General features: G+C 41.8%; 2 protein-coding genes across 6 annotated transcripts in view; one reads left to right on the forward strand and one right to left on the reverse strand.

Annotated features, from left to right (window-relative positions):
* The window catches only part of MYH11 (myosin heavy chain 11), a 61,719-nt gene extending 57,136 nt beyond the window's left edge, over positions 1-4,583 (forward strand). For 2 of the 3 annotated variants that reach the window (XM_054210680.1, XM_054210682.1), the window contains one exon: positions 3,961-4,583. In XM_054210680.1, coding sequence (XP_054066655.1) covers positions 3,961-4,099 — 139 coding nt within the window. In that variant the 3' untranslated portion in view covers positions 4,100-4,583. Of the gene's footprint in view, positions 1-1,054; positions 1,087-3,960 lie in introns of all 3 variants that reach the window. The other variant, XM_054210683.1, reaches the window with a different exon arrangement.
* A 2,139-nt stretch (positions 4,584-6,722) lies between these two features.
* NDE1 (nudE neurodevelopment protein 1) lies at positions 6,723-23,963 on the reverse strand. 3 transcript variants are annotated; one of them, XM_054210704.1, is made up of 9 exons: positions 23,901-23,963; positions 18,247-18,375; positions 17,079-17,232; positions 13,806-13,954; positions 13,334-13,470; positions 12,067-12,246; positions 10,516-10,607; positions 9,335-9,471; positions 6,723-8,189 (listed from the first exon to the last, which is right to left on the reverse strand). In XM_054210704.1, the coding sequence occupies exons 2-9, from the start codon at positions 18,330-18,332 to the stop codon at positions 8,096-8,098; spliced, it is 1,029 nt and encodes a 342-aa protein (XP_054066679.1). In that variant the 5' UTR covers positions 18,333-18,375; positions 23,901-23,963; the 3' UTR covers positions 6,723-8,095. The 3 variants fall into 3 exon arrangements, with proteins under 3 accessions (XP_054066679.1, XP_054066678.1, XP_054066680.1); XM_054210703.1 differs by lacking the exon at positions 23,901-23,963 and adding an exon at positions 23,042-23,178; XM_054210705.1 differs by lacking the exon at positions 23,901-23,963 and adding an exon at positions 18,657-18,677.
* Positions 23,964-24,265: the final 302 nt, after the last annotated feature.

The raw sequence follows: 24,265 nt of genomic DNA on the forward strand, positions 1-24,265 counted from the left end.
AACTAGAGAAGTGAAAAAAAAAAATATATATATATATCTGTTCAAGTAAAGAACAGACACTGACAATGTTGCAGAGTTACTCAGTCCTTGTACTAGTTTGGCAGATACAACAAAAGGCCAAATTCAGAAGGTGAAGTGCATTTTGTAGACTGCCGCAGTCTCAGGATTTCAGCTGTGATATGAACAAAAGTAATAATATGGCACAGGCCTTACTCTTTTTCTAATCAAAACTTCTGTTGTCTTGAATAGGAACAGAATTAGGCTTGGTTGCTTTTGAAAATGGCTGTATCTATTTGTACAGAAGCAGTCACACAAGGGTAGAAATGCTTGTGCTTTTCACTTTCACACATGCACAACTCACACACGACAACCATAAACAGTCTTAGACAACATCATAGGTGCAAAAGGCAATGCACATTATGAGACTCTTATCCAAAAGTCTCTTTGGACTTCACCAAACAGATTCAGTGTCATCAGATCAAGGAAAAGATCAAAATGTCCCTTTGCATTTGCTTCTCAAAACTGGGAAAGAGATAAAGCTGTGATCAGTCAGCTACACACCTGAGTTCTCCTGCACTCAGTGGGTTTGAAAACACCAACTCACAGAAATAAAGAGGCTGACTTGAATTATAAGGATATTGCTCTATCTACATCATCACACCATAAAGCTTTGCCTTCTACCTAAACACAACAGTATTTCAGATTAAAGTAAAGCACCTGCCTACTTGTGTTCTTGAAGCGGTTTGCCAGTGTGTTTACCAGTAACATGCATGAACTTTCAGATGTGGATTTACTTCAAAGTGAAGAGTTAAGGATGTGGCAGCCTTCTCCATTAGCACCATCTTGGGTGGTGCATGCTCCTGGCTGCCTTACAAAGGAGTGGTTGTGTCCTGCCTTTTTTACCAGAATAGCATAAGGCTCATTTTTGTTTTACCTAGATGTAATGTAATTGGCAGTAATGTACCTTGTTTAATTATTTAAAAGTAATCTACCTACCTCTGATCATGACCATGTGCTTAGTATAACTGCCCGGGACTCTTTATCTCTGTTTCAGAGGGACACAGGAACCTTCGCATGACTAAGCAGGTACCATGCCTTCAACTTTGCAGCTAGCTTGTGTTGCACAAATTTCCATTTTCTTTGGCCCAAGTAAAAATTATGTGAGGTTTCTGCAAACTGTGAAGGCTTGGATATCTTGGCATTAATCTGTTTTATCAAAAGAGACAAATATTACAATAATCTAGCTACCATCAGCTGTTCATCAGTGATACATCTTTCTTACAAGTAGGTTATGTACTGATGTAGACTTACCAATGTTGCATTCTCACAAGCTCTACCAACAGAGCACCTAATGAAGTACTCGACTTTTTTTGCATGAAAATTGTCTTTTTTGCACCTCATCTTTGTGCACAGCCACAAAGATTAAAATTTTTCAAATCAAATACACCATTGATCTGTAAAATTAATTAAAAGAACTAATTAATATTAAGTGTCACGGCATGTCATTAGAATTTCACAGTATTTCTTATGCATATTGTAATGCTGACTGTAAGGTACGATCCCATCTAACTCACCTGCGATTTGAGAAGATCCTACTTGCATGTGATTTATCACACTTCACCACACGATCACACAGACAAAAGAGAAAATCTTGTGTTTCATTACATTGCACTCTGTGCCTGTATTGCTTACAAAGAGCTATTACTTAGGCTTTTAGAGCTATCTTGCAGACATTACATAGTTTGTCTACTGTTATTAAAACATAAAGCACGGACACAGAAATTAATATTGACACTATAACCTAAAATCTAAAGCACAGCATTATGTTACACTTCATCACATTCTCTGGATACATGAATAATACCTGCTGTTGCAAAAATTAAAGAGCTACTGCCTTGTAATATTTGTATATCTTCTATTTTACATATGCTGGATTTGGCTGTGAATACACAAATATTTAAAGATGATGTCTTGTCCTTGCATGTGCCTTTTAGTCAGCCTAATATTTCCAGTCAGACTCAAGCACTACTCCAGTAGCACTTGTTCAAAGGTAGATTAAATACAGAGACGCTAAGCAAACACTAATGCTTAAGGCTTGTCTCAACTATACGCATTATTCTAAAGGTACTAATGCGAATGACCACATGAATATTATCAAACCCATAAACCTGTTTAAGAGGAACAAATGTAAACAAGAAATGTTTATCCCCAGGGCCAATACCAGTTTAAAGAAGTATTAAGTTTATGCATACTGCAACAGTTTATGTTAATAAGTGGTTAGTGTGTGAATGGAGCTCAATTCTTTGTAGCCAAAACTGTACTACGTAATTTGGTTAGACTCTTGCTGTTACTTCCCACCAGTCCCATGTTCTCTTACGGCATTTCAGTGAGTTACTGCAGCATAAGGAGAACTATCTTACAAATGACTCATGAGCAATTGAGTCCAAACAGCAGGAGTCCAAGGGGGTAAGAGAACTCTTCCTGCATTGACAAGAATTAATGACTCTACTGACCTAACTATAATTTTCTTGTTAAACAGTAATAATAAATATCTGCTATCATAAAATAGTAGACACTACTGTTAAGAGTCTGTCGAGCATATGCCAGGGTAGAAAGGACATACCCTTGTGTTCAATACATGCCATAACTAACAGCAGATCTTAAATGAAGCTTTTATTATCCAGCTAATTGCTTGCTCACAATGATGTTTAAGGGCAGAACTGTGGAAAACAGACTACATGTCACATTTCCACCTTGGAAACACAGATTTCCGACTCTGAAATAAGTTAGTCCAGCCAATATTCCTACCTGCTTCCCTTGTATGGAAGATTGAACTTGGGACTTAAATAGCTGCTTCAGAAAGGACAACACCGGCTTAGTCTTTTGCAAGGACAAGACAAGCCTTTAAATATTTATGCATGATTGCTGTATCAAAAAGTGCAGGGTCGGATGTATTTAAGAACAAATTAGTAATTTTGGCACAACATTCAGTGATCATGAATGTATTTTATTGCTCACGTTTGTAGTCTCAAGCCTTTACAAAGGTTTGCTTAATGAGGGGCAAGTGAGAGGCCATGTTACAAAACTTAAGTGTTTTGTAGCCCAGTAGCAATGGAGGCCAAGAAGAGACAAACCCATCTTCTGTCTCACTTGCTCACACCTCCCAAAAAATTAACCTTGAGGACCAAAGTGTCCTTGCCTTGGGCTGTGGCTATGAAATATATGGGCATGGGAGGGAGATGGGAGAGGAAAATGGGGTAAAGATGTGGAAAAAACATTTTACATAAGCTCTTCTGCAAGACACTTGCACTGTTAAATGTCAGCACCTGAATTACACCACAGTTTCAAAGCAGTGATGGCTACTTCTCTCCACTGGGAAAGAGATTGGAGCTACTCACAACCTAGGATGCCATACATACCAAAGCACTTGTGGTGCTCTGACCGCTGCAGCCTTTGCAGAGAGGGACTGTGTGGGCTCAAAAACGCCTGCTGACATCTGCAGCACTGCTCCAGTCCCAGGTCTCATGGGCCTTCAGTAACTGGTGGGCTTATACACACTGCAGGCCAGAAATCCAGCACAAGCTCACTTAGTCTCCTTGCTCTTCTAAAGGGACAGGAAAGACACTCCCCTGCTTTTGTGGGTACCCATTCCTTCCCAGCACAACCAGTTAGTGTCCATAGGGGAAAACAGTGAAATGAAGGGAGGAGTAAGGGGGATTTGGGGCAGATAAGACTATTTAGAGGAGAACTTTAAGCACAAGAACAGGAATCCCATCACAGTTCCAAGCAACTGGGAGTCTCAGCCTGTCCACAAATTACTCTTATATGCTACAGAACAGAAAGTTCTTGTCTGTTCTGCATTTGAAAATATAAGGCCCACAGGTACTGTTACAAAATTTTATGAGGACTTCAAATGACCTAACATCTGATTTTTTTTATTATTTTTTTTTCTTACTGCAGGAGGGGAAATGAGCCAGCATCTTTTGCCCCACCCCGAAGATCTGGAGGCAGAAGAGTAATTGAGAATGCAACAGATGGAGCTGATGAAGAAATGGATGCAAGAGATGGAGATTTCAATGGAACAAAAGCCAGTGAATAAACACGCTTAAAAATTGCACTGCAGCAAGGGGAGGGAGGAGGATATTTAGCACTGTATAAGTCTACTCTTAGTGTCAAGGTCACATACACCCACTCCTCTGACAATGATAAAAGCACAACTGCCTTGTTTCCAATGTATAGAGTACTCCAAAATCTATTTTACCATGAAGTGTATTTGAAAAGGTGGGGGTTTTTAAACACTCGGAGTAATTCATTTTGAGAATCTTCCAGAAAGTGAGTTCTAGTAGCTCAGATGATTTAAATCCCAGTGAACTATAGTTTACACAGGATTTGTGAGACTGTTGCGGGGCGGGGGGGGGAAAGGCATTGGTCAGTTAATCTTTTCTTAAACTTTCATTTTGTCTTGAGTATTGAATTAATATAGGGTTTTTTCATGGTAACTACACCCCTGATGCACCATTCACAAGGTGGAAGTGCCTTTTTAATCACTTACTGAAAAATAAAGTATCATTTGTTCAAATTAAGTCAACTGTTACAGTTTTATATGCACCATGGATGTGCTTACACACTAATAAAAGGCTATAAAAACTACTCCAGTATTCTTGTGTACAGGTGTCACTGGTGTGCAATACAACATGCTTGAAGGGAATGGGGGATGGAGTAGAGCTTCTTTACAACTCAAATACTTTTTAGAAAAGGTCATCTGTAATCATTAGAACAAAAACATGATTTTCTCCTAAGCAATTGCTTTTGAAGGAATAAAAAAGTATGTACACTGAGCTGAATGTAAAATGACGTGAAGTACTTGGGACAGGTTTAGTTAGTTCGTGGACACACAGTCCTGAGGTGCCCTAGGATGTGTCCAACGGCTGGCAGACAAGACACAGGACCTGCAGGAGACCCGCAGCATTCTGGTGCAGCAGGTGGGAAGCAGGCAGGGCCCCAAGTGTCTGTCTTTAGGCAACTGGACCCACCCCTGAAGTCTATGCATAGGGATATTTCCAACTAAAGCCTCTAAAGCAGGCTGAAAACAATTAGAAACAGCAGCCTACACTGAATGCAGTGATCTAAGCCAAGCTATTCTGCATTAAGGGATCAGCACATAGTTAGATTTTATTTTTGGAGCACTCCAATAGGACTGCAGCCCACTCCTGGAAACTACCAGGACCTACCACAAATCCATGCAGCTCCGGTACTTTCAGATAGCAGCTATTTTTGTGGTCACACTGGGGCAGTAGAGAGCCATGCACACCAAAGCCAGGTGTGGAATTACTCTAAATCAAGTACAGGGAGCTTACTCGGTGTCTTCGATTGCCCAGCAAATGAACCTTAAGCAGTGTGACTACAGGGAGAGCAAGTCATGCAAAAACATCCACCTTGATAGCTAATGCAATCACCTTCTAAAGCCAAGCATTGTGCAGAAGACACAAAGATCATGAACAGGAGATTCAGATGAGGCACCATTTAGCTAACAGAATCAGAGCCCAGACAGTTCTCTCTGCTCATGAAAGAGTAAAGGAAGATTTTAAATAAGAATCCATTTGGAGCAATTAAGATGACAAGCTGCAAAGGAGGGGGGTTAGGAGCTATCGGATAAGACCTTTACATTGCTTGATCAGCCACGCAGCCCAGCTCTGTAAACATACTCAAAGAGCTGGCTGTTGAACACACAGCTCATGAGCCTGCATGTGTGGGAACAAGGAGACCAAGGAAGTCAGACTTCACATAGAATGGTCTTAAGCACCAATGCTTGGAGCAGAACCAGCAAACTGAACATGGAGCCGTTCTAAAAGGAATTCATCTAGAAAATTCACATGCAGAAGTTGGTCTGATGGTTAGAGCACTGCCCTATCACCTGAGAAACCCACGTTCCAGTCCCTGTTCTGCAAAGCTTGTGACAAAATAGGGGGTGAGCTTCTTTAGTAACACCACAGAAAGCATCCTTCTGCAACAGTGGCCAAACTAAAGTTCCTCTCCCCCAAAAAAAGTTTCTCTTCGTACCATTACAGAGATGACTGTTCTGGACTAAATTATTTTGACAATTTTCAATAGCATATCAACCCCTAGTCTGTCTGATTATATCTGTAGCCACATTAATAATGTATCTGTAAAATATATAATACTAGCATGGCCACAATTTTCCAACTATCTACCTTATCTCGATGCTGTGTCTCAGTCTGACTGCAAGCCAACTTGCTCACCAAGCAGGCAAATTCTGTCAGGATAAGGAAAACGGAAATTGTCTTGACTGATCCCTCCAGGCTACACAGTCCACTGAACCATAGTCCATGTGTCAGCACAACTAACAAAGTGGCCCACACGCTTCTGCTCCTCATGGGTAAGGAAAGAGTGTCAACTCCCTGTGTGAGAGGAGAGGACAAAAATCATGTAAAAAATGCCAGAGTTCAAGATTTCAAGACAGAGCAATGTCAATACTAAGCACTGTAAATCCCAGAGGCATCTTTAGCTATGGCAATATTTACATTCCTTAGGGTAGGAAACCATGAGAAGAAAGATGTAGGAAAATCTTTGCACATGATTCAGCAACACAAACAATGTCTCTTTCAGCTTCATTGATCAGGAACAGATGAGAAACTGGTAGCAAACATCTGCGCATAAACCGCAGTGACAACTCACAATAAAACTCAAAATGAATCAACAACTAGCATTCAAAATAAGCTTTATTCTGCTCCCCAGTTAAGCCAACTTTGTAGATGGCCTGAATAATGGGAATGATCTGTGGTTATTTCCTATTCCAGAGAAATAGATGCATTAGTGGCTGTTTTCACAGCATTTTCTAAAAAAACCAAACCAAAACAAAAACCCCCTCCCCCCAAAAAAAACCCCAAGAAACAACCCACACTACAAAAAAAAAAACCACAAACCAAACCCATTTATGCATTCTTTTGTCAAGTAAGCTCTCCCTACCCCACCTCCTGCAAAAACCCATAAAAAGTCATGATTATTTTTGCAAGTACAGGCTTCCATAAGGTACATTAACAGTGTGAGTGAACCTACTCCATTTAAAAAACAAACCAAAATGCAGTAATATTCTATAGGGGAAAAAAAAGATTTAAAAATAATTCTCTACTCATATACACTTACCTAGCATAAAGGACTTCTCAAGTTAAAACCCCACTTCTAAATTAGTAACAGCTGAAAGCATATATTCTCATAGAAAAAAATAAAACAAGAAAATATCACTAATACCCAAGGCACATTATTAAAGGGAGATTTGGAAATTAGTAAAACCCACCTATTACAATGTTAGAACTGGGACCTGTCTCTTGCTTCCTACAACAGCCAGGCTTTATAGGCCACAACATGGCAAGAAAAGATGTCTCTATGCTAAGCCAGTCCAAAGTGTCCTACCTTGTTGTTAGCTCTGGGATCTCCCGAGTACTCTAAGCACTAACCATTCCTCACCTTTAACCATGACCTGTTCTTAATGGCAAATCATTGCTTACAAAACCACCTTACCACTAGAGAGGCAGATTTTGGTGTAGCAAGATTCTGACCAGCAACCATCCCACAAAGAGCTGAGCAGCTTCCCTGCAGAATACACCTCTCTCCACATAAAAACACTCCTCTAATTCAGGCAGCTGCAGCACACACCACCTATGACAGAATGCCAGCACAACCAGAATTTAAGCCAGAACACCATGGTGCTGTATTAACACCAAAAGACGAAGCCTGAGGAGCTGCATAGGGAATATTTTCTCTGTTGTAGGTAGAGGGACAATGGCTTTGACCGGCAGTGTCAAAAGAAGAAACTTTCAAGGAGCTACTTACAGCACCTGATGTAGGAAGCAATTTTAAGTCCTGCACTGCTAGGCAGCAGTGCTTTATCAGGCTACCCACAGAACTCGGTCCAGAGGACAGACTGGGCAAGGACACAGGAGGCCATTGCCAATTGCAGCTTCTTGTTCATTTCTCACCTACCCTGAGCCTGCTGCCTGATTGGTCATTGATATTGTCTTTAAAACTAAAGTTTAAAAAAATTTTTTTTTTTCTTTTCCAAAGCCAGCCAGGCTTTTCATAGCAGCATCTTGACAACACTTTGCGAGGGATGGCTCATTGGTCCCGGAATATTTGAAGGCCGTGTTCCAAACTCCAGGCGTTTCACTAACCTGCAAATACAAAATAGAAGTTAGTGCATTTCTTACTTAGTTTTACCATCTTCAGAGTAACTGGTCACTTCCAGAGTATACCACTCAGCTTGAAAAATTCAACAGATAAAAGAATATCATTCTGAGCACTAAGTGAGCCCATTACTTAACTGGGCTGAGTTTCCAGTGTAACACAGAGCTCCGTTTCCCTCTGAGTAGGGAGAAGCTATCTTTTACAGGTGTTGGAATTTCAGTTCTAGCATTACAGCTGTAGATGTATAGTCAGCTGTGTGGATACGTAAATGTATGGCCCTCGAGGCTTTCTTATAGGAGCTTTCATGAGGTCTCTTCCCTTGGGATAACAAGCACGATGTGGGGCACTGCTTCCATACAAGGACTCTAGGCACTGGGTAACAGGACAAACAAGTATTCCCAGTGCAAGGGTCCAGCTGAGTAATTAAATCTGGAACACTCTTTACTATAGGCACTTAATTTACAGAGAATCTGAACAGTGTGCAATATGGGATCAGCAGGGTTTTAGCAGACGCTGAACTGCAATTTGCTATAACCTTGCTGATTTTTATTCATTTGTTTAAAAAAGACAACCAGTTCAAGTGTTCAGACAAATCTGTAAGTTGAGTCAGGTAACTTCCTGTCAGCTGCTCCTCAGAAACATCTCTTAGCAACTGTAAAACATTCCAATTGAGTGAACCCATTATTCGCCTTTTTTCCAGCTCTCCCATAAATGACAATCTTAACTGTGATAAGGGAAGCCCCTTATGTGCCATAATCGTTCTGAGACACCACTTGTGCAAGAACATAAAGCATAAAACAAATTGAGCCAATAAACAATAGCTCCTCTGATGTACTTCATCCCATTTAAACACCAGGTTTCTAATAAAATACATGGATCGCATTTGCTTTGAATTTGTTGTTTGCAAAACTTGATTCCAGCTAGTCTTTGAATTTCATCAGCTTGTGGTTCCAAATTTTAAACCGAGCTGAAACATTCAAATCACAATCCTAAATAACTAAATTTCGTATCTTTTGAAAACAAATCCGTCTCTACCAAAACAAAGATTTAATACTAAACAGAACAGTACCAGTCACTAAGTTCTAACACTAACAGTTCTCACTATGACACAACAGCAGAGAACAGCACTCACCCTGTATCACACAGAGACTGATGAGGACTCAGGCGTGTTTCAAGGACATCTCTGTTCATGTACATGGACACCGTGGTTCTGTTTGGAGACTGGTCATACACAAAGTTACGGCAAGATGCAAGTTTGGACTCCAAAGCCTAATGTAAACACAGACAAGGCAAGTGTCACCCTTCTCTTTCACAAGATGGCATTGTGGCACACCAAAATGGCATTAAGAGTGTTTGGTGGGGTTTTTTTTGTTTGTTTGTTTCTTGTAGAATGAGTTCTCTAGTAGAGGAACCTGTTAGATCCCAGTGCCACATGAGTTCTGAATTTTTGAAGACATGAAGCCAGTCATCTCTCTAAAGCTGAATCTCTGTTTTTGTAGGGGAGGTTAAGAAGTTGATGCTGTGCACCAGTAGGAACACAAAATCTTCACCTTCCTTAGGGAGATTTTGACATCTTTCTTAAAGGCACCACTTTTTAGATTATTAAATGTTCATTTGAGTTGTCTCTTCCCTAGACACATATTAGGTTGTATGTACCAGGTGGTACACCTGAGGGAACTGAGCCACAGATACTCTATTCCCTACCACATGTTCCCATCCTAGATCACTCCACCTTTGTTTGCTGGGTTACTCTTCAGCTGTGTCGGTTCTGCAGCTCAGTCAAATCAAAAGTCATGCAAATGCTCGTGCCAACACAGCACTAAGGCATAAGGGAGAAAACAGAAGGAAGCCACGGGATAACCTTTCCAGCATCAGCACTACCTTAAATGTCAAGCTAAAGCTTAACATGACATTAGGCCTTGCTCAAAATACTACTGGACTCTTAAGGCAAACTTCACCAGAAACCCTCTGGATAGCAGGCACCAGCCTGCTTTCTTCTCCGCCTTTCATGTGAGGAGATCCCTTCTAAGTTTACTCACGCCCATTTATTCTTTCTGCACATGTGGTTTCAGAAACTTGTAGAGGAAGTTCTTGTGCACATGTGGATAAGATCTTAGAGAAGCAGAGCGGGGTCCATCTTTATTTGGGCATTGGTCAGAAACGTACAGAGTCCAGACCAAATTACAAGGCCACACTTAGCTAATCTGGGAGCAAGATACTCCTTCCAGTCACCCCTGAGCAGCAAATAGTGCTGGCTGCAGTTACAGACAGCTCTACCTTTCCAAGAAAATTGGCTAGCAGGTAATCACTCACCCCCACTTTTCGCAGCAAGTCTCCCACGATGTTAAGTGCAGATATTCTTGCAGCAGGTGTGAGAGGGGTTGCACCATAACTGTCCTCAAGACCTGCAGGACAGATTAAAGGAGGATACATTACTCATTTGGAAAAAAAAAAAAAAAACCAAAACAAAAAAAAACCAAACCAAAACACATACACAAAACACTTGAAACGAAGTCAGAAAACAGCCTGACGCACAGAGCAGAGGAAACATCAATATCTTCACCTTTTTGTATCTCACTTCCAGGTCTTTCATATCCATTAGGAATACAAAGCACTGTCTCCCTGAGACAGCTCAAGTTACGCTATCCTAAGCTAAAGTCTCTAAATGTGCTATAGCTTGGGTTTCTAGATACTTTTTCTACCAACCTACTCTGCTGTTGCTGCAGTGGGACCAGAGGGATGTGTCTTCAAAGAGGACTATTATCTCTCATTTCACTACAGATATCCAAATCCTCTCACTTTTACAGAAGCATTAATTCCTCTGCACAAAACATCATTTTAGGTTAAGCATACTGAAGCCCACAATCAAACTTTGTTAGTGCTCAGAGATATAATTTCAAATCATCAGAATGTGACAGTACAATTCCCTGCACTTCTGCATACACATGAACAGTTACACAAATTTCTTGCTTTAAGACTGAAGAAGATAGAAGAGTTAGTGTTAGAAGTTTGAAATATTGAAATAATCAGTGCTCACAAAAAATAAGTAACTGATATTGACATGAAAGCAGAGAAATATTCATTTAGTACAGACAGCTAGGATGACTTGTCAGTGTCCTGCTGTTCCAGAGTAAAAAGAAAGTCCCTCTCAAAGAGCACCTACTCTCACAGAGAAGCCAACTCAAATAACATGAGTGTGACGTTAAAGATCACACTGAAGTTTTTAAAGTCCTTCCCCTAATTTAGCCCAACATGTCTGGGACAGCTGCAAAGTAATACTATAGTCCAAACAGCTCACAATTATTATTACTGGACAACTCATAGAATCATAGAATCGCCTAGGTTGGAAGGGACCTTTCAGATCAAGTCCAACCATCAACCTAACTCTGACAAAAACCATCACTAAACCATATCTCTAAGCACTATGTCTACCCGTCTTTTAAATACCTCCAGGGATGGTGCCTCAACCACTTCCCTGGGCAGCCTGTTCCAATGCTTAATAACCCTTTCAGTGCAAAAATTTTTCCTAATATCCAGTCCAAACCTCCCCTGCACAACTTGAGGCTGTTTCCTCTTGTCCTATCACCTGTTACTTGGGAGAAGAGATGGACCCCTACCTCTCTACAACCTCCTTTCAGGTAGTGGTAGAGAGCAATAAGGTCTCAAATCAAATGGAAACAAACAGCCTATGAATAAACCCCAAAATCAGAGTCTGTGAATACTGAGACCATGGTGGCTGGATTTGGGTGTATCTAACTGAAACACTCAACTCTGCTCCCTTCTTCTCATTCCTTCTTTAGCCAGAAACTATAGTAAGAACAAGAGCATCAAATGGTATTTCTCTGCTGGTTCCCTGTCACTCACCTCTCCTAAACGTCGCAGGGGTGGGTATGTTGATGTTGGGTGCCCGGTGCACCGAGGGAGTTGAAGGCACAGATAAGGATGCTTGAACTGCAGTGTCTGTTCTTTCTGTTTCCATGGTAGTTCGCATCTGTGTTTTGGGTTTCTCCTGTTTCTGCTGCACTGCAAGCTCTTGCCGTAGATCTATGAAGGAAGCAACACAAAGCAAGCCTTTGGAGTACATATCCACCAAGATAAAAAACAGGTGAGAAAGTTTGTCTTGCTCAAAGATTGTTGCCCTTGTGGAGGTGAAGTCAAGTCACTTATCCTTGTAAAGATTACTCCAGCCATACGTTCAAAATCTGGAAGATCACTAAAGGCTTTTCTAGTATTGTGGCTCAAGGCACGTTCTGCTGTTAGTTCAGTTGCTATTATCTGGCTTTAATTTTCATACCCTTTTCACACAGCTTCTTTTGGAGCAGGGAATTAACTCCTTTCCAAATGTTACAGGCAAGTAAGCAGAGGCACATTAAGACTGAGGCTAGGCAGCTTGGCACACCTTGGCCACATAACAGCTCCCTGCCAGGTTCAGATCCTACCTATTGTACCTTTTCTCTTCTACCCTGGTTTCCATATGAAGGAAACCTGAGCTGAGGCCAGGTGGAAGCCACACCATTATCTAACCAAGGGATAGAGCACTTCTGTCCCACGACAGCCTGGCTGTAGTTTATGGAAACCACTCAAGGGCACAGGATCTGAGTAGATCTGAAAATAGAAGGCATTTTCCAGCTCCATGATCTCTCTCTTCTCACCCATCGTTATTGACAGATATCAAGAAGCTAACACATAAGGCTATTCAAAGGTAATTAGAAGTCAGTCACAACCCTCCTGTTTTACTGCCCCATTAGTGCTTTATTGACTCCACTTTTCACAGGCCAGGAAACTCTAACATTAATGGTTATTAAAGCTGACCTTCATGGCTAACAGGAAGCCAACCAGCACATGCCCAGCTGAACTGACTTTTCTTAACTCCCTAAGGCACTGAAGCATCACCACAGATTAGGAGACGCCTGGAACAGATTTTTGCTTCTGTGAGCTGATCTGGAACAAGCTCAGGAGTTCAAGCAGTAAGGGGGAACAGTCTTGAGGCTTCCTCATTTACTTCTACATTTCAGATAGCAGATTTAAAAGATGCAAACTTAAAAGCCAAGCTCTAAGATGTATGGAGAGGACTGAACAGCTACATGCCAGGAGAGGAGAAAGGTAAAGATAAAAGTAATTTCTGTCTAACCTCTAGCTTCATCTTTCAGGCGCTGCACAGACTCCAGAAGGTTTTCTTTCTCATCCAGCTCACTCTCCAGAAAAGCATTTCTTTCAATAGCCTGGTTTAAACGCTGTTCAAAATCCTCCAGAGACATTATAGTAGCTCTGAAAAAGAGTGCACAAGGTGTCACTACCAGATTGTTCAAACACATAGAGGAACTCCCTCTCTCACATGAAAAGGGATAATGTTGCTTTTTCATTTGGTTTGCTTGATTATTTTTTATTTTAGCTTGTAAGATACAAAAGCAAGCATTGGGAGGAGTGGAAAGGAAAAAAATATTGCATTTCCTATCTGCCACAAAACTCCTCACCACAATCATCACCTAAGTGATTAGTTCAGAAAGGCAGTGCTAACAAGCACGGCATCACAAACAGCTCAGTGACACCGCATTCAGAGGACAGATCAGAGGTAGAAAAAGAAAACATAGAATGTGGGTCACCTTTTTGCTCTTTCCAAGTCATCATTTGCTTGCTCAAGTTCTCGAATGTATTTCTGAAGTTGATCTTTAATAGCTTTTGTCTGTGCCAAGTCATCTTCCAGAGCAGAGATTTGCCTGTATCCTTCCGAATGCTGCATTTCAATCTTTTCCTAATCAAAGGCAAATCAAACAGCACATCAGGGACTTGGCAATGCACATTCTCTTTCTGTGGCATTGTCTGAGCCCCTTCAAAGGCAGAGGCTGTGAAGTTTTTTTGAGAAACATCACCTTACATATGATAAAATGTCAACAAAGCCAATTGCTCACATACTTTTGGGCTGCCAGCAGACAGCTCATCCTGTCACTCCTTATCAAACAATGGTGCTGGGGGCAGTTCCCAGCCTCCACAACATAAGGCCACTCCTTGCTCTCCCAGACAGCAAGACTCAACATAATCTCTGAACCCCAAGAGCTTTAGCAAAATCCAAAGCAGGATGCAAGAGAAGACACTAATTTTCAACTCTAGTTAAAAAAAAAATAAAAGTACTTAGTAGCCCAAAAAACAAGAAAAAAAATAATCTATCCAAGTGTGACACTGTTACATACTGCTCTGGAACCAGCAGGACTCTCCACTACCTCTGTGGTTTTATTAGCCCAAAGCAGGTTCAGAGTTCTAGATCACAGAACATTTCTGGTGCAGTTACGCAACAAGCTTTGGATGTGAACCTAAAAAGAGCTGTCTCCCTTTACAGCATGTACATGAGGGTAGACTTAAGAGAGGCACAGGCAGGGAGGAAGGTTTACCTTCTCCACCAAATATCTCTCCTGCTATTGCCACTATATGCAGAGTTAGCAACACATCATGCGACAGGGAAAGCTTCACAGCACTGTCTACTGCAACACTTTATACTCCACCACCTTGCTATCAGATCACTTCAACATGCCAGAGATTTTTTTGAAACTCCAAGGTTACTGTATAAGTAGCATTCCTGAAGTGCTTTCTCAATCCAGAATTTAAGTACAACACACTTAAAGTCACTGAAAACAAATCCATGCACTGGAATTTGAAAACCATGGCATGTAGACTAGCATGACTGATAATTTGAAGACAGCTATTTTAGCACATGAAATGCATAGACAAGGAGGAGGAAGAGAGATACCCATTCTTAATTAAGAAATCCTTATTCAATTACAGTGTGGTGACACTGCTATAATTCTGGATCTCTGAAGCATAGTTACTTGCTGAATTTAAGAGCCCCCAAGCTGGAAGAGGCAGATTACTTTCAACTAGCTTTTCACAACTCCCTATACAAACTCTCCAAAGAATTATTTCCATTTATTTTTAGGTAGTGTGAACTCTGGTTTCTGAGGGGAGAGCAAGCACGCACACTACACCAGTAAGGTCAAAGCCACAAGTTGTGTGGGCCTGGCAAAGTTCATTAGTGTTGACCCAGATGCAGACACCAACCCTTGATGTGCTCAGTTAACACTGCTGCTCAATAGTTTCACAAGTTTAATGCTTTGCTCTTGAATTGATTCAGATAAAAGACCAGAACTGCAAGGTTTGAGTCGTTGTTTTCAACCAATTGTAATAAACTATCAGCTGATCTGGCCATCAATGGAGTCTCTGTTCCTTCACTGCAGGCTGCTACTGCAGTTTTCAGGCTGCATGAATAGCCAATTGTTAAAATGTTTGTTTCAAGCAGAATACATTTTAATAAAGTTATCTAGTGTGAAGAATAATTCAAGATTTTCTAAAATATGTTTACCCTCCACTTTTTGAGGTTCTATGTTGTTTCTTATTATTTTCATTCTTAACTGCTTTGGCTGGTTCATTGTCCCCTTCTCTCATCCTAACTCCTCTAGAGAAAGAAAAAATCCACATCCTCCTCAATTAAATGAACTGCAGGGGGTTTTATTGTCAAACTCATGGCTTCTCCCCAAACGCATCAGCTTCCAGGCGTTTATGTGACTACATGGAACAGTAGACCAATACTGCATACAACATGCAGAGGATTTAACACCACTAAGGCACTAATACAACAAGAACAGAGATCAGTACAACATAACACAAAGAAACAAGTCTTGGAGGTTTTGCCATCAAAAAGCTGGGGGGGGAGCAGAATCACTAAGTTGGTGCTAGAGGGATAGGACATCTGCCTGTAATGGAAGAGTATTTCTTTCAGACAGTACTTTCAAGAACGGTTTAGACAGAAGGCATTGCAAACCTGGATTAATTTATACCAATACCTTCACTCCCATTAACTCATTATGGCATCCAATTGAGTAAAAGTGCAATTAAATTAGTCTCTGCTTCCACAGATATTGACCTAGCCCTACAAAATACAGTGTAGTGTTTCTTGGGTGGCTATACCTCACCTTTAAGTAAAAGGCCAACATGATCAAACTTTAAAAAGGCATACCAATTTCAGTGACAATTTTTTTTCAAGTTTAAGAAAACCTACCAGTATTTCCTAAACCTGTCAACCAGCATAGTGTACTAGCAGCATCTTTAATGAGACTGAAACAAGGCATAGATAGCTTCATTATTTCTTAAGTCACTCTGGTAAGAAGTTCCATCTCAGTAAGTTCATATCCTTTAAGTTTTATAATTATGGAAGTTAATGCTTTTCAACTGGTTCTTAGTTTCACAGAAGGCTAACCAAGAGCAAAGAGGACAAATTATTCTTTCAAGTACAGATAGATTCAGTAAGAAAACCAGGACTGAAAATGTTTTATGCCTCTCCGTTCTCTGTGTTACCCACTGGCTGCTGCTTCCCTGCGTATCTGAAATGCCAGACAATAAACACACAACTATGTAAAAAGGGGTTAAAACTACTGAGTTTTCTTATGTAATGCAAGAATACAGTTGGAATGTTTGTATTTTGATTGTTCTGCAATATTATCTGCTTCTGCACAATGCAGACAGCAAGAAAGCTGTGAAGAAAAGCACTAAATAGATGGAAGAAGGAATAGAACAGCAGTTCTGTTACATTCATGTTTACTCTCCACTCTACTGCAAACAGTTTTCTCCAGTCTCAAATCTATCCTGACACATAGCCAGAATCTGCAAACAGGGATTCAGGAACATTACCAAGGTATCCAGCACCCTCAAAGCAGACAACAGATTGGCATTTCTTAATTTTTCAAGACTTCCTTTTTGGCAGTTTTCTGTTCAATTTCTTTGTAATGCAAAAGGTCCCTGTCCACACAGCAAGCTGAATCTGCACATGCCTGTCTCATTCACCTTTGCACTTAAGATGTACAGATAGTGTATACATCACCAACTCTTACCTTAACTGACTCCAGTTCCATTCGCAGACGATTGTTTTCAGACAGAAGGTCTCTGTTTCTGGACTCTGTTTGCTGCAGCTGCGTCTCCAGTTCAGCTTCATACTCTCGACTCCCTTCTTGGAATTCACGCAATTCCTCCTGCGTATTCTCAGCACTAGAGAGCAATTCCAGCAACAGAACTCATCATAATGAACAAAGAAAAAAACAATCTCTTGTACACTCAAGGTAAAAAAAAAAAAATACTGCCCTTTAACATAGAAGGCTCTATGACCTTCTCCAACATACATATTCAACAGGAAGAGAGGACCATATGCAAATGTTTCTCCATCAAGCATGGAAAGCCACTCCATAGCAAACTAGTAAACAAATAAAAAAAGCCCAAACAAATAGAAAAATCCCAAAGTCTGTCTTCACACTGTAGTTGTTGAGGACATGTGAAGCCTCTTTAGCTTATACACTGTCCACTGCTATCTGCATACTTAATCTGTTATTCAATTCAATTATTTATTTAGAAATATGAACAAAGCCATTTTTGATTAGCAATAAAAAATGAGGAAAAGAGAGAAAGATGGAAGGAAAGATGTTCTTATAAACGATTCTATTGAAATAATCCTCCAGCACACTAAATAAGCAGTGCTGAAAGGTCTGAACACCTGGTCTACGAAAGGATTCACTGATATCAGCATCTGAAAAGTTTGAATTTTTTTTCAACCCTTTACTGCGTTTAGAGCAACCTATCAAGCTAAAGGGAAGAGCAAAGTATGTTAATTCTCAGCCAGGGATCCTCCTCTATCTGCCAAACCATCCTTGATCCACATGGCAATATAAAGAGGGAACCACACCATCACCTCTGTAACAGCCCAGATCATCCACCCCCAACAAAGTTCTGCAGAGAATTACATTTACCCGGGCTGCCCCGACTGCAATCAGAGGCACAATTTCAGCACACAGGGTCCTACTCAGACCAGAGCAGGGACAAAAAACAGCACTGCTCAAATAAGCATCAAGGACTCTGGGCAGCTGTAGTTTATGCAGAAGCATTGCTACTGCTACCACTCAAGATAGCTGAACCGCCTTGAATTTACTCCCCTACATGGTGCTATCTATGTCTGCATGCAGTGTTATGCACCCTATCGAACAACTCAGAGGAATGAAACCACTGTCTCACCACTGCTTGTATTTCATAGCCAACTCTTTCCAGTATCTGGTTTCCTCTTCCACTGAGCTGAAGTGATGTCCTTCGGAGTCTTCCATGATGAGTCCTCAAAGTTTAAAACTCCTGTTCAGTCTTATCCCCCTGGAAAATTAAAGGATCAAGCATAAGAATTAATGCACTGGGCTACCTCAGTGCTTTTTGCGGCAGAGCAGTGCACCCCTCCTCCTAGAAAGTTACTGCACGCCTGGAGACCAAGCTGAAGACCAGCCTCGACAGGGCTCTGCTGGATATAACACAGATGTGAAAGAATCACTGCTGAGTAATCAGGACCCTTTCCACAGTTCTCCCAAGGCTGCTGCATGCTTATGCCACATCCCCAGGAGTGAGCACCTTCCCCACCCTCCAACTACACAGCACCAAACCTCAAACTTCAGCTGCAGTTGTGCCAACACACACAGAACACATCTCAGGCACAACTGCAGCTCCAAAGACAGTGCAATTAAGGTCAATTTCAACAACCCTAAAGACACTTACCATGAAATTGAAGAGAAACTTCAGAGTGTCACAGATAAGGTACTCAAGATACTAACCTCCTGTGTTAACATTTCCAGGAACACCTAAGCTTTTTATGGACATAACTGCTGGACAAATGAAAAATTTCTCCCTCAGTTAACACACAAAGCTACCTGACTTTAAACCTGAAATATCACAATCCCCATATGGCTGAGAGCCACAATATATATGGATACTTCAGAGAACCATGTGAGAAAAGAGCTCCAGAAATTCCCAGGGAAGTGAGGATTTTATAGGTTTTAGTGGGATACCACCTGGGTGGACTAAGGTATGCAGATAGATTGCAGCAACCCAGTGAGCAATCCAGACCATCCAGTTGTCCCCGTGCCAGCATAAACCCAGTCACAGGACATAGTCCCAAATGGGAAGGACACATGAAAGAGCCACAAGGGAATCAAGAGCCTTAAGTTGGTCCCTCCCACTTGAAGACTTAAGTGTTTAGACACCACAATTAAATAAATGCCCTCTGATGTGCATGATGCGCTCTAATAAACAGGTCACTGGCAAATATCATTTTATACGAGTTAGTCTTGACAATGGAGAAACATCAGACCTAATCCCCTGGATAACCTGCCCATGTCCAGCCCTGGTTGATGCAAAGATTCCACGTAGACATTATCCATTTAATAGAAACCCAAGTAGATCAAGGACAGTAAATAAAGGTGGAGTGGAACAATTCATGACAGTGGCAGTTGTGAGAAAGCTGTATTGCTGAAATCTAATGTCTGAGGAAACACAGTTCTACTAACTTTCCGCTCCAGATCTACGGAGCAAAACATTTTCTAGAGGTATTCCTGATGGAATAGAGAAAAAAAAATAGCCAAAGCCTTCAAAGACCATTTAGATATCAGTCCTGCCTTCTACTCCTCTTATTTACGATACTCGGTAGACCTGAGCAGCATCGCCATAGCTAAAGAAAATGTGCAGCCACTGCACATCTATTGAACTCAATGGAAAAAAATATATTCATTATCTGTGTTGAGACTTTCCTCTCCAGTAACTCTACTGAGACAAACATAAGTAGTTCTTAGCTCTACTACAGACAACAGTAGTCTGGCGATCTAAAGCACAATTCTTATATACTCAAGCAATGCTGCAAAGCACAAGTCCTTTTCACAGCCTAGGCAACTTTCGGGATATTACTGAGCAAACAGTAAGCAGCTGTCACAGCTCTGTGGGCTGTGCCCACACACCTCAATGCACAGCATCAGCTACACACTCACAGAAATTACACAACTATTTAGAAGGGGAGCTGGCAGGTGAGGGGAAGTTACTAGACTTTAGTTTTTATAATTCAGTTTCTTGACACAAAATGTTAATTTGACAAAGCTACATGTCTGCAAGAAGTCTCAAGGCTGCTGCTCTTTATATGTATTTACAGAAGTATGCACTTAGGAAAAAGGAGAGGAAAAGGAATGTGAGTAAGGAAGAGTGATTTTCCAAATAGTATCCTTGACCACTAAAAAGAAAAATCACAACCAAGCATAATTAACATTCTTGACTTAGGATAGTTTACAACATGTCTAACTATTATTTTTAAGCGAACTGAAAGTGCCTTTGATGTTAATGAGCATGTCCTTATGCTCAAGACACTGTGTACACACATACCAGTCCTTTCAGCACACTTGTGAAGAAAAAAAAATATTCTCTTTTACAGATGAGAGACAGGGAGGGAGGGTCATACACGAAGTGATGCAGGTGCAATGGGAAACCAAGAAGAATCAGCATCCATTACTGTGGTCAAACCACTTCAGAGAACAGCAAGCCAGAGTCTCCTTTGGATGGTTATTTCTCACCACTCCAACAGGAATTTTCTGTATTTCTTCAAGAACAGATATTCCACCCAGGGTATGCCTCATTTTGCTACACAAATTTTTCAGAAGTCTCCAAAGAGGAATTCTTCTGACACAAGCATTATAATAAATCCCATATCCATGTTCAAACAGTCAACAAAAGAAAGTCAGACCAGGTAAAGATGGACTGCAAGGTATCTTGCTCCCAAAAGCTTTCAAACAACCCTTTGGAACCAAAGGACATGGTTCCCATGGCCTCAATAGCTTGAATATGCTCGTATTTGGCTCTCACTGGCGTTTTTACACTGCACTTTGGAAGGACTAAAATAATGTACTAATTTGCATTTTTTAAGATTGCATCGTCACATACAAAAGAATTTTCCCTAACTGAGACATAAGACTTTTAAGAGTTCTACAGAACCTTGAAAACTTTCACAGAAGCATAAAGATGCTGTCCCTTTCGGTTTCTAAGTATGTCTTTGTAAACATGAGATTATGGACCCACTAGGATATTATGTGTTAAGAGTATGTTCTGTTTCATGGTTGCCATTACTAAAGAGAACTTATAATTTACAATTCATTGTTAAACTGCAAATACATGGAAGGACTGCGGACCTATACTTATTCCACAGAAATGTCACAACGTGGCAGAGATTGTTTCACTACTGCCCCATGGCACAGGCACATGCTTTGTGTCTACAACATATGAGGAAGACCTATTAGGTTCCCTGTACACCCGCACTATGTCTTAGCTCACAGGGATTTTCAAAATAACCAAAGAGGCAAGATACAAAGTTAAACTGAAAAGAAAAATTCCAAGTTTTAGACAAAGTAGTAAAGCCTTTTCTTATTTTCTGAAATTTGTTTTTAGAAAAAAAAAAATATCAAAAAACGCTCACATAAATCATTCTAAACTGCCAGCAGAAAGGGCAGGGCTTTGACTTTTTGGTTTTCTTGCTGTTGTCTTCTCCCCTTGATTTTTAACAGCTTGGAGACAGTATGCAAAATGCCTTTAAAGTAATTAATTAAACCAATTAACAAACTTCTCATTGTCTAGGCGCACTACAAAAGGGGGGAGGGTGAGGGGGGTAAAGGAGGTTGTAGCAATGTTTTGTTAAACATTGGCAAACGTGGAAAAAAACCAAGGAAAGTCACAGTCTATAGCAGGCCCACACTGGCTGCACCTTAGTTGTTTTCTTACACATGAAGCCAGAAAAGACATCTGGCCAGACTTGCTGCGCGCAAGCAGCACACCAGTGCTGGTCACAGACATTACAAAACCTCTACATCATACAGGAAGGGGAAGCGTTTATGGGTGGGGAATGGACTTCTGCAATGAGAAAAATACCTCAGCATAAACGCTGCAGGAAACGATTTCATAGAAGTGAGAGCATAATTGCAAAACTCTTAAGGAAAAAAAAATATTAAGAAGTCACACACAAAATTATTCAAGGGACTTCAATTTGGGAATCAGAGTCTGAGTTTACCAAATTCATGAAGACCTCAACTTAGATTCTGTTTCAGTCCTAGAATAAAAGACTCAAAACAACCCTACATACTGAATACTTCTTTTCTTTTTTTTTTTTAACAAAAGAACATTTTAGCTTGGTGAACCATGTTGGCCTACCTTTGTAGCAATGCCTGATGGTCTGAGTCAGAGCAATTCATATTGTAATAAAGTAAAGCAGTACCATAAATACTACCAAATTATCCACGGCAGAGATGAAGCTCCTATTAGACGGTTTTTTTCCTAACTGTAAACCAAAACAAACCCCCTCTTTGCTCCTGGAAAGTAGCTTTCCCATCCTATGAGAATTACATTTTCTTAAAAATTACACTTTTCTTAAAAAGACCCTTCTTGCAAGGGTCTTCCTATAACATAAGGGCCTATTTTCTTTTGTTTAAGCACTACAAAAGAAAATCACCACAAGAGAGAAAGAAAAGGAAGAGGTCATCGGAGTGCCAGGATTACTACGGAATCCCACAGCCAGCACTGAAAAGAGTTACCATCTTCTCAGGATCTTCTCTATCAAACGGTTTAATTCAGCAAAGCCTTCATCTTTACAGACACCGTTCCAGCTCCAACACTTCCGAGTTTACAGTGATGCCTAAGGCAACTCCGCAAAGTTTTCTCTCCCGCGATGCCTGACCTTGACGCTCCCAGCCACGCACGGCCCGCAGCGCTGGGGCTGCCCGTTCCCATTCGGAGCACGCAGCAGGGCGGGAGGGAGCTCAGCCGGCGGGCACGGTTCCCACGCTCCCCTACCCACCACCAACCGTCAGAGCAACTCCACAACCAGAAGGCAACTCAGGTTCGCCAGGAAGGATGCGAGAGGGTCCCAGCCCCGTCTCCCCTTGCCTCCCCGACCCTGCCCCGGTTATCACCGCAAGACTCGGGACACACGGAGGGGCTGCGCCGCACCGAAACCACCCTACCCTACCGGCAGCAAGGTCGCTCCGCCAGCAGGGGAAGCCCCGGGACGCAGCCCGCCGTGGGACGCGGGGCAGCCCCGATCTCTCACCGCCGCCGCAGGACCGCGGAGCTCCGCGCCGGCAGCTACGGCTCGCCCCGGCCCGGCCCGACGCGGCCGCCCCATTGGCTGCCGGTCACGTGCGGCGTGCGGCTCGGCCAATCAGCGCCGCCAGAAGGCGCCTGCTGGAAGGTTTGGAAACTTTGGTTACTTTCAAAAGGCGCTGGGGGGCGGCGGCGGCCGGTCCCACCCGGCACGGCACGGCCCTCCGCCACCGGGCCCAGCCATAGCCCCCGGAGCCGGCAGGGACGGGCCGTCCCCGGCTGTGTGCTCTGTGCACGCTCACGCCCAGCCTTAGCACGCACCAACCACGCTAAACCCTTCCATGGGTGTTTTACGGGCTACAGCGGGCACGAGGGCCTGCATCTTCTAAGATGCTAACGGTATAAATTTGCCAACCTGCTGTAATTTTAAATACACGTTTTCCCTTGAAATGTGGAGAGGAAAAGCTTTACATCAAATATTGTGATTTGTTTTTTATTCCAAAGACCTCTCCTGAAAGAGCAAGCTGTGAGACAATGACCATAACTATTTAACATCAGTGCAACATTTTTACACTGAAGTCCCCTTTTCACAACAGGCTTCTGTGTCACTGATGCCCGTGTTGCAAGGACAAAGCAGCCTGTGAAATATTAGACACTTGTACTCCTCTACATCTCAGCATGATGTCATCACTACAGAAAACAAGCCGCAAGCATCCGCAGGGGGAAGGAGCTCCCATAGACAAAGGGACGGGGCTGCAGCTTGATGCAGCCAGAAAATCACTCACCATGTCCTGGCCGTGCAGGGTTGGCATGAAGGGGACCCAGGCATGCAAAGCCTTTCTCCAGCACCCCAGGTGTGCTCCTACCCAGCAGCACGCACAAACACCCTGTCATTAGGTGTGTCTGGCATTTGTTTCCTGAGTCAAAACAAAAACAGCAATTATCACATAGGTGTAGATACACTCTGGCTCACATACATATGGCCATATGTCACCAAGTATCACTTCACAACCCTGCAGCAGGTTTTACAAACTGCTGGATGACAGGCGCCCACACGCAGAGGCCCTGATCCCAGTTTCATCTACTTCTGTGATGAAATACCAGGCCTGGAGCAGAGTCTGATCCTCAAAAGACTTAACTGTCTAAACTG

The sequence above is a fragment of the Rissa tridactyla genome, chromosome 8 (genome assembly GCF_028500815.1).
Source record: "Rissa tridactyla isolate bRisTri1 chromosome 8, bRisTri1.patW.cur.20221130, whole genome shotgun sequence".
In the NCBI taxonomy this organism is placed as follows: domain Eukaryota; kingdom Metazoa; phylum Chordata; class Aves; order Charadriiformes; family Laridae; genus Rissa; species Rissa tridactyla.